Below are 16,831 nucleotides of genomic sequence, written 5' to 3' on the forward strand. Positions count from 1 at the left end.
CCTGGCTGGTCTGGGAGTCCTCTGGCCATGTGGGGGGGTGGGGTGGGGAAGGCTCCCAGAGGTCCTACCCCTGCCCCAGCTGGGGCCCCGGGGCACCGCAGGGGTGAGCCGTGCTCCCTGGTGGGGGAGGGAGGCTGTGCAGGACGAGCAGGCCCCGGGGGCCAGGCTTCCCCTGAATCTTCCCAGCTCAGAGTGCAAACTTGGGCACGCTCTCTGGGCTAGTTTCCTTTTTTGCACCCATTTTTTTCTGACTCAAATGAACCTCTGAACCCAGCAGATTTTAGGATGAGTGCTAGAGGAGAAACTGGACGTGACTCATCTTTGGAAGGAGCCTAGAAGACCCAGAGAAGGAGTGATGGCTGGGAGGGCCTGCCCCAGCCCCGGCTAGGCAGGTAGGGCCCACGCTCACCTTGGCCCAGCTGAGGTCATCCCCGGGCAGGTGATAATGGACCATCCCTTGGTGCTCATCTTCCAGGACGCTGCCTGCACAAAGAGGACACCGTGTCCCCGTGAAGGCCAGGCTGGAGGGCCTGAGACCATGGAATCACGGCCCTCCTCCCAAGGGTCAGGGACGGGGGACTCGGCAGGAATGAGGTACAGACGCCCTCTGTGCAGTGGCCCTCACCTGGGAAGGTCAGGTTCACAAACACCTTGAACTCCTCCAGCGCCTCCTGCTGCCCGTCGCTCCGGACCTTGGCCCGCAGGGAGTAGCCGCTGCCAAACTTGCTCTTGAGGTGCTGTGGGCTGCCCAGGCACTTGAACTGACCCTGCACCATGATGGCCAGCCGGGTGCACAAGGCCTCGCACTCCTCCATGCTGGGGAGAGGGGCAGAAGCCTGACACGGGGCCGGGGGATGCCGATGCCTGCCATCCGTGTCGGAGGCTCATGCAGAGGGGCCGGTGTCGACGGCCAGATCACACTGTTCCTGAGTCCCATGTTCAGAGGGTGGCCTACATGGCTAGGCTGGGGACTCTGCTCAGGGACAGAAGAACCTGCCTCACCCGGCCCCACCCACCCAGCCCTCGTCCCGGCTCTTCCACTGACCCCAGAGACCCTGGCTCTACCTGTGGGAGGTGATGATGATGGCCTTGCCAGACTCACGGGCCCGTGCCACAGTGTCCCAGAGCAGGCGCCGGGCCACGGGGTCCATGCCCGTGGATGGCTCATCCAGGAAGATGACCGAGGGCTCTCCAAGCAGGGCGATGCCTGTGCTCAGCTTCCGCTTGTTGCCGCCACTGGGAATAGGGGTGTGGGGGGCAAGGCTCATAATTAGCACGGGCTCCCTGTGTCCCAGCATCGGACTGGGCGCAGCAATCGCAGAGCACCCCGGTGAACAGAAATGAGGGGAGCATGCCTGGAAAGCCCACCTTGTAGTTTTGGGGGCCCCAAGGAAAGCTGTGCCGAGGGGGGTCAGTCCACACCCACACAGAGGACGGTAACACCGTCTGTCTGTGCTGACTGGGGACTGACATCCTCCTGCCCTGGCCGTGCTTCCTGGTGGCGGGAACTGGCAGGGCAGCCCCTTCACCCTGCGCTGCCTGGGTCATGCCCCCAAATCCCCATCCAATTCTGGAACAATGGGTGGGAGCTCTGGCCGTGACCCGTTCGGCTCTCCCCAGCTTTATGGTAAGGGAGATTCCGACTCTATCCCGGGACACAGGAGTCACTGCGGCATTGGGGGGAGGGGGCCGGCGTGCGGCCACACCTGTAGGTCCTGACCAGCTTGTTGGCATGAGGCTCCAGAAGCAGGCCCCGGAGCGTGTTCTCCACACAGGCGCCGATGTGACGCTCGGGGATGCCTCGAAGCCGAGCATACATGACCAGCGTCTCCCGGCCCGTCATGTGGTCCAGCAGGGCGTCAAACTGGGGGCAGTAGCCAATCCGCTGCCGCACCTGGAGGTGGGGGCAAGGGGTGCAGCGGGTCAGAGGGGGCTCCTGCAGGTTTCTCCCAGCAGATCCGTGCGGGGCGGCCCGGCAGTGGACAGGCCCCGGCGGCCACCACGCTGCACTTCGTCAGGGACACCGGAGGGCCCTGGCCAGCTCGGGGACGCCCCAGGCACACATCCCGCCCTCCCCCGAGGCATGAGAGATGGGCCGGAGCCAACACGGCCACGGGAGTGCGGGGGGCGCGGGAGTAGAAGGCACTGACGGCACGAGGCCACCATTGCTGTGACATCGTCTGCGGATGTGTCACCACCTGTGCACCCATTAGACGTTATATAGGCGTGGGGCGCGTATGCCCTTCCCCTCTTCTCCCGCTGATGAAAGGGTTTGCAGGCTGTGCCTCTGGGGCCTGGTGGAGCCAGGCCCCCGCAGGGCCGCATGGTCTCCCCGGCTACTGCAGCTGCAGTCGAGGGGCCTGCGAGCCTGGGGTCGGTCTGTGGATTCCAGACAGGGTTTTCTCTCTCCTTCCCCTCCGGGGGGCTCCTAGGCTTCAGCCTGCAGGGGAACACTCTGCCCCGTCACTCAGTACCTGTCCCCGTGTTCTCCCTCCCCCTGGCCCTCAGACTGGAGGCACAGACGAGTCCCCTCCCTCTGCAGCTTCTAACACGTGCTTATGGTTTTCTTTTTCCTGCCTGCATGTCGAATCTTGTTTGTTTCTCTCAACATGGTCAACGCAGGTGTTTCAGAATCTGGGCCTGGCGGTAGCAAATGTAAAGCGGTGGGCTTGTTTCTCCCGCGAGGCCCTGCATCTGCGGGTTGACATGGGGCCGTGTCTCCTTTGTTTCTCAGTGTGCGTGCCCTGTTTATAGCCCTTCGAACACTGTTTGGGGGCTTCTTGGGGGCCTCGGAGGAAGGCCTTCCTCCAGACGGTGTGGGCTGTGCTCTGTGGGCATGGCGGACTAGAAGCCCCCGCTGCCAGTTGGGACACATGGTCGCCCCCAGGCTCAGGCCCAGGCTCTGCTCCTCCCCTCGGCACACAGAGGACCCCCCACCCAATCCCCAGGGGTGCAGGGAGTGGGATGGCAGCCCGGCTCATCCTTACCTGGGTCTCCTATCACACCCTACCATGGGGGCCCTGGGCCTCGGTTTCTCCCCTTCACTCAACGAGGTCCTGAAACCCACACCCAGGGGGCCAGGAGCAGTGCGTGCCCTCTGCAGAGATGGACCCTGCCCTGCCTCTCGGGGCTCACGGATTTTGGCCGGGGTTCGTCACCGCGCAGCAGGCTGTATGTCCTTACTAACAGTGTGCTTTGTCATGGACGTTTTATCCAGCTTTGGTTCTCGGCGGATGCCTGGTCTGAGCGGCCGCAGGCACCGTGATGGTTAACCGGTGGGCACGCGGCACAGGGCTGTGAGCACCACGGCTCCGGGTCCAGAGAGGAGGCTTCGCAGAGAGACTGTGGCCGGAGCCCTTCGGGCCTAGGGGCCTCTTGTCTTCCTGTCCTCTCTCTCTTCCCTGTCGCTTCACTCTGACCCCTGGTCACTGCCTCATCCTACTTTCCGCGCACCGTGAGCCAGAAACGAGCCCCATCCCTACCTCCAAGGTGCCCCCTTGTCCCGCCTCTGTGGCTGCACCTACCTTCCCGATTTCAGAGCTGATGCTATAACCCCCGACAAAGGCATCCCCGGACGTGATGGTCTCCTCCCCCGTCAGCATTTTGAAAGTCGTGGTTTTCCCGGCTCCGTTGAAACCCAGCAAGCCGAAACACTCCCCTTTCTGGACCGCGAGGGAGATCTTGTCCACGGCAAGCAGGGGTGTCCGCTGCTCGTACACCTGCGGGGCACTGGGAGTTGGGGCCTGGAGGCAGCCAAGGGGAGGGGGTGCCCAGGGCCAGTGTGGGGAGACCCGCCTTACCTTGGAGAGCTCCTTGATAACCAAAGGTGTGTCCAGTAAGGAGTCTGTGCTGGGGGCCAGGACCCGGCTCCTTTCATCCACCACGTCCTGGTCCTCCGGAGGTGCTGACGACCGTGCGTATACTTCTGTCTAATTGTTCCAGAAAAAGACCACACGGGTGAGCTCCAGCTCAGGGGGTCCTTCTCCATAGCACAAAGGGCGAGGGTCTCTGAGACCGCTGGTGTGCTGACTCGGGGCTTTCACAAGGACAGCTTGTGGACTTAAGGGCTGACATGAGCACGGAGGAGATGCCGATGGCCAAAGAGCAAGGACGGTGCAGGATGCACCGAGAAAGCCGAGAAACTCGGCCAAGGGCGTGGGAGGCTGGCCGGCAGAAGCTCCTTGTCAGAGCGGTCCTCACAGGTCAGAGCAGCCACCACCCTGGGCTCCCGTGTCCGTCCAGCGTGGCCTCCTCCCCAGGCTGTTTGTGGGACGGGACGTAGGTGACAAACACGAGGGCGGCCGGCCCGACAGCCTCTGCCAAGGCGGAGCCAGTGGGGGCCCCAGGGTCCGGGACTGGAGAGCTAGGGGGCTGGTGAGCACCGCAGCCCCTCCCACGAGCGCCCTGCCCGGGCCAGAGGGAGGCGGTGTGGGGGGCGCCGGGAGCCACTCACCAGCGCCCGCTTCCTCCGGAAGGCACAGATGCAGGTCTTCAGCCTCCACAGCGTGTCGGTCTCGATGAGGAGCAGCAGACTGAGGTAGGCAAATCCAGAGGCCGCCATGGAGGTCACGAACCTGCCGACCCCGGGGGTGCTCCACGCATAGAAGTTCTGCTGGTACCGGATGTCTGTGTGGGCGAGGGAGTGAGCACCGCGCCCCCGCCCCGTGTGCGCCCTCCCGCTCTGCGTCCCATCCCGAGGCCCTCTCTAGGCCCGCAGGAACCCACACACCGGCCCCCGACGGAGGCTGTGAGGGCAGAGGGTCCACTTGTCTTCTGAGGCCCGCCCTGTGCTTGCCAGGGCCTCAGGGAAGCCCCAGAGCTGCCTACGTCTGGGGGCAGTTTTACTTTGCAAGGGGTGCCTGTGACAAGTGACTGAGTCACACCCTTGCTTGCTCACTCGCACGCTCTTTCCCCACTCGGGGGCTGCACTGAGACGTGAAAATGTGACCCCCCCAGCCCACCCCCGTGGTCACAGTGGTGACAGCTGGCCACCGCTGAAGACCGTTCTGGCACAGGAAGGGCGTGGGGTGGGCTGAAAGGCGGCCCCAGAATGACACGACACGTCCTAACCCCCAGAACCCTTGAGCAACCCCACTTAGAAAAGGGTCTTCGCAGATGGAATGAGTTAAGGGTCTCAAGGTAAGATCCTGGATTTAGGACGGGCCCTGAATCCGACCACAGACATCCTTGCGAGAGAAAGGCAGAGGGAGGTTTGAGATACAGAGAAGCCTGGTGGGCGGAGGGACACAGGGGGCCCGCCAGGCAGCCGGGTTGCTGGCGCCCAGCGGCGGGAGGGGAATGAGGGTCCCGAGAGAGGGCCACGTGGGAGGGGCAGCCGCGGGACACTCACTGTATTTCCTGCAGTAGTGGGCCGCGACCTCGGAGGAGGTGCAGTACTGCCTCATCTCGAAGTTCTCATGGAAGCTGCTGACCGCCATCCCCAGGCAATGGTTGGGAAGCACCAGGAACACGTGGTCCAGGGTCCGGGAAAGCTCTTCTAACTTCACCGCTGTGGGGAGGGACACAGACCAGTGGGTGCTGGGGGACACACGAGGGTGCTGCGTGTGGGCCAGGCGCCCAGCCAGGTGTTACCCCACGTGGGGCGCCAGGCCCTCCAGGGACAGCACTTCCAGGATGCCCCTCGCCCCCTCCAGCCGCTGACACTGCGAGGCCGAAGTGCCACGGGCCCAGCAGGGCCATGATGGGCAGAGGGGCCTGGGCCGGTACCCGCATCGGTGCCGCCCGGGTTCAGGGCAGAGTGGCTCCGCGCCCGGGTGGGGGTGGGCTGCAGGCCCCCACCTGGGATGCGCATGATGGTGACCATGAGGAAGGTGGCTATGCCCGACAGGATGTTGAATATGGTCAGCCGCGTGTAGGCAGTGGCTGCTCCCGAGAAGAGGAAGTTCATCAGGTACATGAGGGGGATGATGGCCCAGCCGTACAGCATGAGCAGCAGCAGGGCGTCCGCCATGTGGCCGTCTCGCGTGAAGGCATGCACGTCAAAGGCTTTGAACACCGCCTGCGGGGGCACAGGGGCAGGTGGCTTGGGGGCCGGTCTCCCCAGGACTGCCCTGATGACCTGCCCCTTCTCTCCTCTGAGCCTGGAGCCGCACGGGGCATGCCGCTCCGGGGCCCCGCCCGCCACATGGGGCGGAGGCTGGGGGTGTAGATGCAGATGAGGGGCGTTCCCAGCCGTCCTCCCAGAACTGGGGCTGAGCTGCCAGCCTGTACCCCAGGCTGGCTGCGGTCAGTGCAGGGCCCCACGACAAGCCCCCGTGACGTGCAGGGGGGGTCCCAGAACCAGGCAGCCCTCACCAGCAGCAGCAGACTGGGGACGAGGAAGGACAGGAGGTCCCATAGCAGTGCGGACAGCCAGAAAGTAGCCACGCGGACCCCGCTCACAAACTGGACGTGCTTGGCCTGGACGGCCCTCTCGCTGACCGCCAGGATGGAGAACGTGCTGGCCAGGAACGCCATGGCAAACAGCAAGTTGAGGGCGATGTCGAATCCCTTCCGGCCCCTGCAGGGGGTTGGGGGGACAAGGCAGAACAGGGACTGAGTGTAGCGAGTCCGGGCAGCAGGGGACCTTCATCAGGTCCTTGGTCGCCATTCAAAGGATGCGGTGGAGCGGTCCAGCCGCCAACGGGAGTTAAGGCAGAACGCCAGATCTGTGTGTGTGCGGGGTGTCTCAGAGCCGGGAAAATCCCATACCCCCAGGACAGCTCCTCCTCTGGGCTTCCTGTCCCCAGTGATGGCGCGGCACTCTCCCAGCCCCCCCCCCCCCCAGATACGCAGGTGATGGAGCCACCGCCAGTCCGCCTATCCCGCATCTCCTGAGAACCCCCCGCGTGGCTGGCTCTGCCCTGGCCAGACGCCCCTGCAGTGGTTCATCTCCCGCATTGGGCGCATTCCACATTCTACAATTGGTGGCCAGCAACACCTTCCAGAAACCAGCACGGGTAGCCTTATTCTCCTGCTTAAAGACTTCCTGTCTCTCTCGAAAATGGCACTTCAACACCTGGATGCAATCTAGCGGAGAAGAGGGAATGACGGATACACACTACAGCTCGGATGGGCCTTGGAAGTGAAAGAAGCCAGTCACAAAAGACGTCTTATTATACGATTCCATCAGTAGAAAATGTCCCGAGCTGGCGCGTCCCCAAGACGGGACAACGTGGAGGCCGCTTGGAGAAGGGGACGGAGGTGCGGGCAGTGGCTGTGGTGTCCCGGGGCTCCTGCGGAGCGGGACGGATGGCTCAGTAAAATGACACTGTGGTCCAAGAGGCATGTGAGAAGGTGCTGGGCACCGCGAACCACCAGGGAAATGCAAATCAGAGCCACAGAGCGAGACCAGCTCACAGCAATCTCACGGCCAGTATGTGTGGGTGAGGACGCGGAGAGAGGGCAGCCCTCGTGGTGGGAACACACACTGGGGTCGCCACTCCGGAGAACAGCGTGGAGGGTCCACAGAAAGTTAAAGCCAGAGCCCTCGCATGCTCCAGCAATCCCACTTTGAGGAAGGACTGGAGTGATGTGGGCACCACACGTTCGTGGCAGCATTGTTTCCAACGGCCGAGACAGAAACAACCAAGCGTCCGTCGACAGGATCGAGGACCTGGAGTCTGATCATGAGGGAATATTTTCTAGCCACAACAAAGAAGGACATCCTGCCATTTGTGACTGTGTGGATGGCCCTTGAGGGCACTGAGCTAAATTAAGTATGTCAGACAGAGAAAGACAGAGACCTTATGATCTCCCTTAAGTATGGAATCTAAAAAACCCAAAACAAGAATGGAAGTCGTAGACCCAGGGAACAGATTGGTGGTTGCCAGAGGTGGGGGGCAGGGGTGGGCAAAGCAGGTGAGGGGTCAACAGGTACAGCTTTCCCGTCATAAAATAAATGCATTCTGGGGATGTCCCGTACGGCGTCGTGACCACGGTTAAGGTTAAGGATCCTGGGTTGCGTGTTGGAAAGGTGCTCAGAGAGACGGTCTTAAAGCTCCTCATTATGGGAGAAAAGACTCTGGAAGGTTGTGTGACCAGGGATGCTGACTACAGTCCGCGTGGTGATGGTTCACCACACACCTGGAACTAACGGAACCCCGCGCGTCACTGATAGCAAGTGTGCCGATGGCCCCACACTCCAAACGTGCTAACGACCATTCGACTGTCCGTTACACACAGGTGCAGAGTTCTATCTGCTCACACTGCGAACACAAAACAAGGAGTCCCACTGCCCCGTCCGCCACGCTGAGCCCACCAGGAGGGAGCTGCCCCTTCTCCATGTCCCCGGCACAGCCCCTGCCCCGCCAGGTCTGACGGGGGCCCAGTCAGAGCAGAGGCCCTTCCCCGGAACAGCGTGGTCCCTGACCCTCTGGTGTGCTCATCTGCTCCTGGAGGGGCAGAGAGCTGCCACCGTGTCTCTGCTTTCGGGGTAGACACAGGAGGTCGTGGGGTGGAAAGACCTCATAGGGCCCAGAGTGCAGTCCAGCATGGGGGGGGGGGGAATAGAGATGAAACTGCCCCCCCCATTAATTAATTGCCCTGTGTGGGGTGATGGCTCTGAAATTAACTGATTTTCTCGGGCTTCCTCTGGATGGTCCCAGGGTTTGGGGGACCCACGCACAAGGGCAGGACAAGGCCTGAGAACAGAGATGCCCATGGGGCTTCCTGACTCGAGGCCGCCTCGGGCAGCAGCACCTGACCTCGCTGTGTTCTGCATTCTGGGGACAGTGGTCAGCAGGAGCTGGGTACAGATTTGGGAAGAGGGCACAGCTGCCCTCCAAATCCTCAGGAGTCTCCCCTCGGAGATGTGGGACAGGGTCTCACCAGCTTATGTGCTACCCAAGGAAAGGGTGAGTAAGGAAGGCTGAGGAAGATGGGGGGCAGGGGTTCCCCGGCCAGAATCCAGAAGCTTCCTGAAGGCAGACGCTATGCCGTCTCTGCCTGCATGGCCCTTGGTGGCCCCTGGCAGTGCCCCGGGGGTCGGTCCTGGTGAGAGGTCCTGACGGGCAGGGGTGGGGCCCTGGCAAAAGGGCAGGGGGCGGGGGTGGCACACATACTCGTTGAACTGGTCCTTGGCGGCCTGCAGGGCGCTCCGGGGCTGGGGGTAGTTGGAGACCACGATGGAGGCCTGGGGGCCACACAGCTGCTTGAACAGAAGGTTGTCCACAACGGCCAGCGCAGTGGCTGGGGAGTGGTACGCCTGGTTGTTGAACAGGGCAGTGACCACCGTCCGCTCACCGACGTCTCTGAAGGACACGGCCACCAAGCACCGCTCGTTAAAGCCACCTCCCTCTACAGAGGCCCTGAAAATCAGGAACTCCTCCAGATCACCTGCGGGGACAATGGCAGGGTCAGTGGTGAAGGACAGCCCCAGGGCGCGTGCCCGAGGCGCCCGCTCTGAGGAGCTCTGAAGGCCTGGAGGAACCACGGGAAGGACACGCCACCTTCTCCTTGCATGGACAGAGTCCACAGGCCGAGGAGCCATTTCATGGGAGGAGCAGGGCCTGAGGCTGCGGCCTTGGGTAGCAGGCACCCCGCAGCCACAGGAGGCCACGTGGGCAGAGCAAGCTCCTCTTTGGAGCTAAAGGGAACAGCCGTGGACCAGGGTCCGTGTGGCAGGGAGGGGGCTGCTCAGGAGAAGGTGAGGCTCTAAAAGGCAGACCTATCCCAGCTGATGGGTGCTGGGCGGGTGGCAGGTGCAGGGAGGGGTGGCCGGGAGAGGGAAGGGCTGCCCTTGTGGGGTGGGGGGCACGATTGGACAGGATCTCTGGCTGTTTTTCTGCTGTTCCAGTTTTTATAGAATGAGTAAGTATCCTTTCATAGTCAGAAAAAAATAAGATGGTTTTTAAAAAGAGTGGCCTGGGACACCTGGGTGGCTCAGTTGGTTAAGCGTCTGCCTTTCGCTCAGGTCCTGCTCTCAGGGTCCTGGGATCGAGCCCCGAGTCAGGCTCCCTGCTCACTGAGTCTGCTTCTCTCGCTCCCCCTCCCCCTGTGTGCACATGCTCTCCCTTTCTTTCTCTCTCAAATAAGCTAATAAAATCTTAAAAAAAAAGAGTGGCCTAGGGGAGGGGGCCGCAGGGAGGAGGAACATTCCCTCATCCCCTGGAAGAACTCCAACCAACTCCCACTTCAGGTCTTGGACCCTCCAGGCTTTCGGGTTCTGGGCAGTCCTGCTGGCTCTCACTTCGCTCCGTGGCGGACGTGTGGGGAGAAGGGTTCTGATGAGGTGGCCGGGGTCGGCCCTATGCTCGCTGCTGACTGCGCGGTCTGGCGTCGCAAACACCTGCTCACGCCCTCGCTGCCCGGCCCTGCCTCTCACTCAGCTGTAAATGGGGCCAACGAGGACACCTGATCTGAGGGACCCAGGGTCAGTGAGGGGACAGGGACATGTCCGTGAGCCCTAATGTCAAGAGTTACAAAGGCTCCACCCAGGCCTGCTTCAGATGTCATTACACAAAGAAAAGAATACAGCATAACGAGATCACCAGCGAGGTGGTCAAAACCGCAGACTCGCACGCTTGATGAGGGAACAGACACTTTGGCCTTCTGGAAGGACTCAGGCCAGGGGCATCTGAGACTATGTCCCGAATGGCACAGAGCCACCATATGCCATGAGAGCCCCAAATTCTTGGGGCCAGGCTGGGTGACAGCCAGCAAACAAAGCTGGGGGTGCACAGAACTGACAAGAGCACCCACCGTGGTCTCAGCTAAGCCGGGTGGTGGGTGGGGCTGCACGCGCTCCTGCCCGGCAGCAGCGTCCACTGCAGGGCTGGCCGGTGCCGGGGGCATTCAGTGTTCTCCTAAATGAGCACCTGATCCCTGCCAAGATCTGCTGGGCACCCAGTGTACCGGCCAGGTTGCGGGAGGGGAGCAGTGAACCGAGCCAGCCTTCCCATACGACCTGGTTAACCCTAGAGCGAGGCCTGGTCTCAGCCCAGGGCAGTGTGCGACTGCCACCACCAGGGACGCGGATAGTTGGGGCTCGACGTGAAGAAAGAAAACACCAAGTCCCCTCAGTGCACGTTGTGACCAGCCCGCCAAACAGAGAAAGGGCCACGGAGGTTTCACATTTCACCTATAATAGCCCCGACACAGAAAACCTTGGTACACGGCCACCTGGGCAAAACCTAGCCCTAGAGCTGCTCCGTGCCTTGCTCTGACTCAGGCCAGCCGCCTTCTCCCCCAGGGGCAACGTCTGGAGGAATTTCTGGATGTCATGACCAGGGAGGGGGGCGGGGAGGAAGGCCAGGATGCTTCTCAACACCCCCCAGTGCCCAAGACCGCAAGGAAGGAATCGCCCCGAATGCCCACGGTGCCCGGGCTGAGAAGCCGGGCTGGGATGACTCGGTCCGAGCCCCGCGGCCGCCCCTTACCCAGCACCTCGCGCGGCTCCTGGCCCTCAGCCTGCAGCATGTCTTTCAGATGCTCCGACAGCTGCTGATCCAGCCGGGAGGCCCCGGGAACGGCGAAGGGCACGACGGTTCTGCCGTATGCGCCCAGGGTCAGCTCCAGCTTGGGGTCGTCGAAGGTCTCAGAGGAGTAGTTGACGGCCAGGAGCGCCAGGGTGACACACGTCAGTGGGACCAGGACCTGGGCCACCACCATCTTCCACTCGCGCAAGCTGTACACGGCTTTCTTCAGGAACATGGCCGAGAACTGCTGGCAGTGGAGGGCGAGCTGTGGCAGAGGAGACGAGCTGACATGGCTGCCAGGGCTGCCACACAGGCCCAGCGTGGGACCCCCGCCCAGCAGCAGCAGCAGGCACGGTCTAAACACAAGTCTGAGGCCTCGGGCTGACATGTGGGCCCCAAGGCCCCAGAGCTTCTTGCAAAGCTCCTTCAGTAACAGGACACGGCCTTGGTGGGGGGTGGGCGGTCTCACTGCCACGGAGGCCAGGCCGGCACTGGGGGACCAGCTGAGGTCCCACAGGGGAGCTACGGCCTCTGCCCTTCCCCTGACCCCGGTGGACGCTCACACGGGAGCAGAGGGCTGCCCTTTGCTGTCCTCCCAGCGTGGGTGCCAGGTCGGAGACCTGCTCGGCCACACGCCAGCCGTGCCCCTGAGCCCAGGCCCCGTGTTCTGTCTGTAAAATACAACCGATGCTGCTGTCTACCTCACTGAGCCAGCACGAGGCCCACGGCTAGTCCTCGGTACATGGAGCACCGTGAACATCACCTGCAAACTTTGCTCATTCGTGAGTGGCCCACTGACAACCAAAGGAAATGACAACTGTCGATTAAAATGCTCCGGGCTCTCCTTCTCCTTGCCATGACTGCGTGACCTCCAATCTGCTCTCTTCCCAGCGAGCAGAGCCTCCACAAGCCCTCGTCTGCCCCCATGGACTCTCACACGTGGGGTTTGGGGGTCCCCCAGCCCTCCGTGCTCACCCCAGTGTTGAGCTTGGCGGGGGTGCACTCATCCTCGATCAGGGAGCCCACGCCGTTGGTTGGGTCCATGGCCCCGCACAGGTGGCTGTCCACAGCCCAGTCGCTCGCCCGCCTCTCGTGCTGGTACTGTAGGGCAGGGAGCTGGATAGCCTGGATGTCCATGCTGGTGTCCACCAGCTTGCCGACCCTGTGCCGAGACACGAGAAGCCCGTCACGCTCGGCTCCTTGTGGGCTGAGCCCAGGTGGCAGGAGGAGTACACCATTGGCTTTGCTGGTTGGCGGTTCATTTCCTCACTCGCTCATCAACAGATGTCCCAGATGCCGGGCACCACAGCCAAGCAGAGTCCAGCACAGACAGACAACCAGACAAGGGCCCTGCCCGCAAGGACCCCACACCCTCTGGGAGATGGGCCAAAGCCAGCATTTACAGCCAGGGCCGGGCGTGTGTGGGGAGTGCAGGCAGTGAGGCCGGCAAGCCCCCACGTGCTGGGCCGCGGGCTGCCCTGAGCCACCCTGACGCCTGTGAGCCACCTGATTCTCGCACACCGTGCACACTCCCTGCTCTGTCGCCTCCTCTAGGACCTGGGATCCTCAAGGACAGACATTTACCTCACACTTCCTTTTGTACATTTAGTTCTTAGCACTCTGCCACTTAGCACTCCAGAAATGTTTGGTAAACACATTTGTCGTCCTGCTTGCTCCTGCCCCGTGCCCACAGTTCCGGCGGTCTGCCTGTCCAACTCCCCCTTCATCATGGACAGACGCCTGCTCCAGGAAGGGGCCCCCGGGACACCTGCACACTCCCCATGAGGGAGGGGCGGAAGTTACCAGGGACCCGAGCTCAGCTGCCCTCTCCCCGGTGAATGCCGCAGGGATGTGGGGCCCAGGCATTACCCCGGGATCCGCGCCCAGACTGTTGGAAATGCGTGTCTACTGACCGGAGAAAGACCTCCTCCATGGTGGTGACCGAGGCCCCGAAGCTGGCGATCCCCAGCTCCTTCTGCTGCTTCTCCAGCTTAGTGAACAGACTTTCAAACCTGGAAACGAGACCCCGAGTGAAGAGCTGTGTCTCAGTGACTTTCGAGGCAGGTGGTTTCTCCGGTCAGGTCTGGGGGAGCAAAGGGACCTCATCCTTGCAAAGCCACTGCAAGAAAACCCTGAGGTCGGGCTCAGTGTCCCCCTTTTCTATCCCCACGGGACCTCCTGCCGTGAGTACTTGGGCCTGTGGGGCTTTCCGTATATTTGTCCACATGAAAGCACAAAACAAACCCAAAGGACCTGGTGAATGTTCATCTGACTGTGGGGTAGCGCTTCCCAGGGAAACATCACAAGGGAAAAGGTACGACTCCTTACACTTAAAGTATCTGCGTGGGAAACAAAATCCCACAAAATTAGTGAACAACCAACTGGAAAAAAACCGCAGCAAAAATGGCTGACGTTGAACATAAAGCCCTCCGATGGACACGCCAGTGAGGGGCAGGGACGCACACAGTCTGGAGGGAGCAGTGCCTGGAAGCCAAGCGCAGCGGCCACGCTCCGCCTCCCGCTGGCAGGAGCGGAAAAACACAACACAGATGTTCCAAAAAAGCTTACTGGACGCTGGCAGCCATGGGGTCAAACAGACCCTCTCCCACCCCGCTGACGGGGAAGTCAGCACACCTCCTTTCTAGGAGAGGATTTGGTACCATTTACCCTGCTACTGGGACTCTGTCCGGTGGGGGGAGGTGTCACTGGAGGTTCAGACAAAGAGTTTTCTAGAATATTCACTAGCATATTTTGGGGGAACATGAGTGTGTGGTCACAGCACAGAGGCTGATGAAGTCACAGCGTGACCGGGTCCAGGAACCCTGTGAATTTATGAAACCCACACCAGTCAGCTGGGCTCGTAGCAAGATGAAATGTACTTTCCAGAATTACACCCCGCAGTTTCTGAATGTGAACGGAGAGTCTGGTTGTCACCCCTGCACCAGGGGTCTGCAGGGCTCCGAGCCTGACACAGGAACTCGGAGCGGTGGCCGTGCACGCCTGACCCGGGGTTGGGGGCGGCACACACTCTCCTCCGGGTATAGGAAGGTCGCAGGCTCCATGGCACTGGGAGGCCTGCCTGCCGGGCCCAGCAAGCTGGTTCACCCTGTGCCGTCACAGGCCCCCGTGGGCCGAGCCTGACAGGGACAAGGAGGGCGGACTCTAAGCCTGGAGCCCCTGAGGCCCACGGTACCCCTGCTCCGGCCCATGCCTGTGCCGCCCCGGGATGCGCACCTGTGCGTGCTCTCCTTGGGGAGGATGAAGGACAGCTCTGCGCCAGCTCTGCTCTCCAGCGTGGCACTGGGAACGTGGTGCTGCACCAGCCGGGAGATGGCCTCGGGGTCGCAGTGAGGTTCCTTCACCAGCGTCATGTGGTAGCCCGCACCTGGACACCGAGGAGCCCCACGTGATGCCGTCTCCCACGCAGCTGTCTCCCCGGGCCCCCGGTGAAGGCAGGCTTGTGGAGAAGTGTCCAGAGAGTGGGGGGAATGCACCCTGGAGCCCCTGGGCGCCCACTGTCCTGAGGGCCTGGCTTTCCAGCCCCCAGCTGGGCAGAGATGCTGGCGGACTTGGGGAGGGGGTTGCTGCAAGGGTAAGGACGTGAGGCCCAAGCAGGGCTCTGGACTCCAGACTCCAAGTCTCAGAGGCTGTGGCAGGAACTGTCTCCGAGACCTGTGCTCCCTGCTCTCTCCATAAGGGAGCCCTGGGGACGCCGCCGCCTTCTCTCCAGCCTCCCTCTAGCCTGAGGGGGAAGCTGTAGGAACGAGGTGTGCAACTCCCAGGGTGTCTGAGGAGGGGAGCTCGGCTTCTGTCTTTGCTCTCCCCTGTGGGCAGGATCTGGGTGGACCTGCCACGGTAGACTGTGTGGGACTGTGAGCTGCCGTCGAGAAAGGAAGCCATGCTCACGTGGCAAACCACGCACTACCCACCGGCCCTGGACTGTGCCACAGGCCGCTGGCTTAAGAATGTCTGTGCTATCGAGCGTGGTCTCTCCAAGGACACCACTGGTCTCTGTGGCCTCAGCTGGTGCTTGGCTGCTCTTCTGTTCCCTGGGCACAGCTGGACGTCATCCTAACCAGCTGGAGACTGTCTGCTCCTCGCTCCCTCCTCCTGTCGTGGCCCCTCTCCTGGCCTCAGGGGCCCTCAGGGAAGCGAACTGCCCCCAGGCCAGGGACAGGGCCCTGTGGGGAAGGGAGGCAGGCCCGCCGGGGCCGCTCACCATACTTCTGCTTGAGGAACAGCGAGGACCCGCAGCACTGCAGCTCCCCCTTGGCCATGATGGCCACGCGGTCCCCCCAGCAGGTCAGCCTCGTCCATGAAGTGTGTGGTCAGCAGCACGGTGCGGTCACTCTTGTGCTGCTGCAGGAGGTCCCAGATGGCCCTCCTGGAGATGGCGTCCATGCCCGAGGTGGGCTCGTCCAGCATCAGCACCTGCAGGCAGAGTGGCGGCCGCTGGGGGTGGCAAAGCCATGTTGCGGGCCCAGGCTGGCTGTGCGGGAGGCCCCGTGAGCCTCCAGGTTTGTGCAGATGTGGCCGCCTGCCCCGGCCAGGCTGCTCTGCAGGCGTCCAGGGCCACAGCCAGCTCGTGCCGCGTGCACCCTGCCCCGCCCCGGGGCCTCCCACCCGCCTACCTTGGAGCCCGCTATGAGGGCGATGCCGATGGAGAGCTTACGCTTCATGCCCCCGCTCAGGAACCGGCTCAGGGAGTCCTGCTTGTCCTCCAGACTGAGGACGTGCAGCATCCGCTGGACTTCCTCTGGGCACTTCTGGCGGGACAAGCCCTTCAGCTGCAACAGTGGGGACAGAGAGGTCCGGTAGGGGCTCCTGCTGGGAGGCTGGCCCGTCCAGTCCACGAGGAGCCTGTCCTCGGTGTCATCCCTTTCCCTCTGTGAGCTGCACCTGGTGCCCTGACGTCCCTCCCTGCCTCCCACTGCAGATGTGCGAAGACTGCTCAGAGTGGGTTCTGTTTGCTGGGAGGCTGAGGGCTCATGCCCTGGGTTGCAAGCACGCAGGCCATGGAACCACCATGTGACCTGAGTCCGCTCAGCCGCCGAGCCGCCGGCTCACCTGTGCGTAGAAATACAAGTGCTCTGCTACGGTCAGGTTGTCGAACAGCACATCGTGCTGAGGGCACAGGCCCAGGCTCTTGCGGATCTGAACCATGTCTTGTGAAATCTCATACCCGTTGATATATGCCCGTCCACTGGTTGGGGGAAAGAGACCTAGGGCCAAGCAGAAGACCCGGAGATATGAGTTCAGCATGGACACTCCACTGCTCGGCACGAGAGCAGCCCGGGTCACGTTCACGCGGCTTTGCTTCATTCTACTGAGCACCCTGGCTGTGAGGTTGCCAGCGAGCCTGCTCCCGCCTCGGTGGGTGAGCAGGCCTGCAGCAGGGCTGCCAGAGCAGAGGC

The 16,831-nt window shown here is 62.3% G+C and overlaps 1 protein-coding gene across 1 annotated transcript in view; it reads right to left on the reverse strand.

Annotated features, from left to right (window-relative positions):
- Positions 1–16,831, reverse strand: part of ABCA3 (ATP binding cassette subfamily A member 3) — a 37,542-nt gene that overhangs the window by 959 nt on the left and 19,752 nt on the right. Inside the window, 19 exon segments of the mRNA XM_026484911.4 lie at positions 410–483; positions 626–816; positions 1,066–1,236; positions 1,707–1,894; positions 3,525–3,719; positions 3,801–3,929; positions 4,454–4,626; positions 5,351–5,509; positions 5,800–6,019; positions 6,316–6,520; positions 9,063–9,336; positions 11,379–11,682; positions 12,393–12,579; positions 13,331–13,429; positions 14,652–14,802; positions 15,637–15,712; positions 15,714–15,848; positions 16,049–16,204; positions 16,485–16,639. Of these exon segments, the coding sequence (XP_026340696.2) occupies positions 410–483; positions 626–816; positions 1,066–1,236; positions 1,707–1,894; positions 3,525–3,719; positions 3,801–3,929; positions 4,454–4,626; positions 5,351–5,509; positions 5,800–6,019; positions 6,316–6,520; positions 9,063–9,336; positions 11,379–11,682; positions 12,393–12,579; positions 13,331–13,429; positions 14,652–14,802; positions 15,637–15,712; positions 15,714–15,848; positions 16,049–16,204; positions 16,485–16,639 (3,242 nt within the window).

The sequence above is a fragment of the Ursus arctos genome, unplaced genomic scaffold (genome assembly GCF_023065955.2).
Source record: "Ursus arctos isolate Adak ecotype North America unplaced genomic scaffold, UrsArc2.0 scaffold_2, whole genome shotgun sequence".
In the NCBI taxonomy this organism is placed as follows: domain Eukaryota; kingdom Metazoa; phylum Chordata; class Mammalia; order Carnivora; family Ursidae; genus Ursus; species Ursus arctos.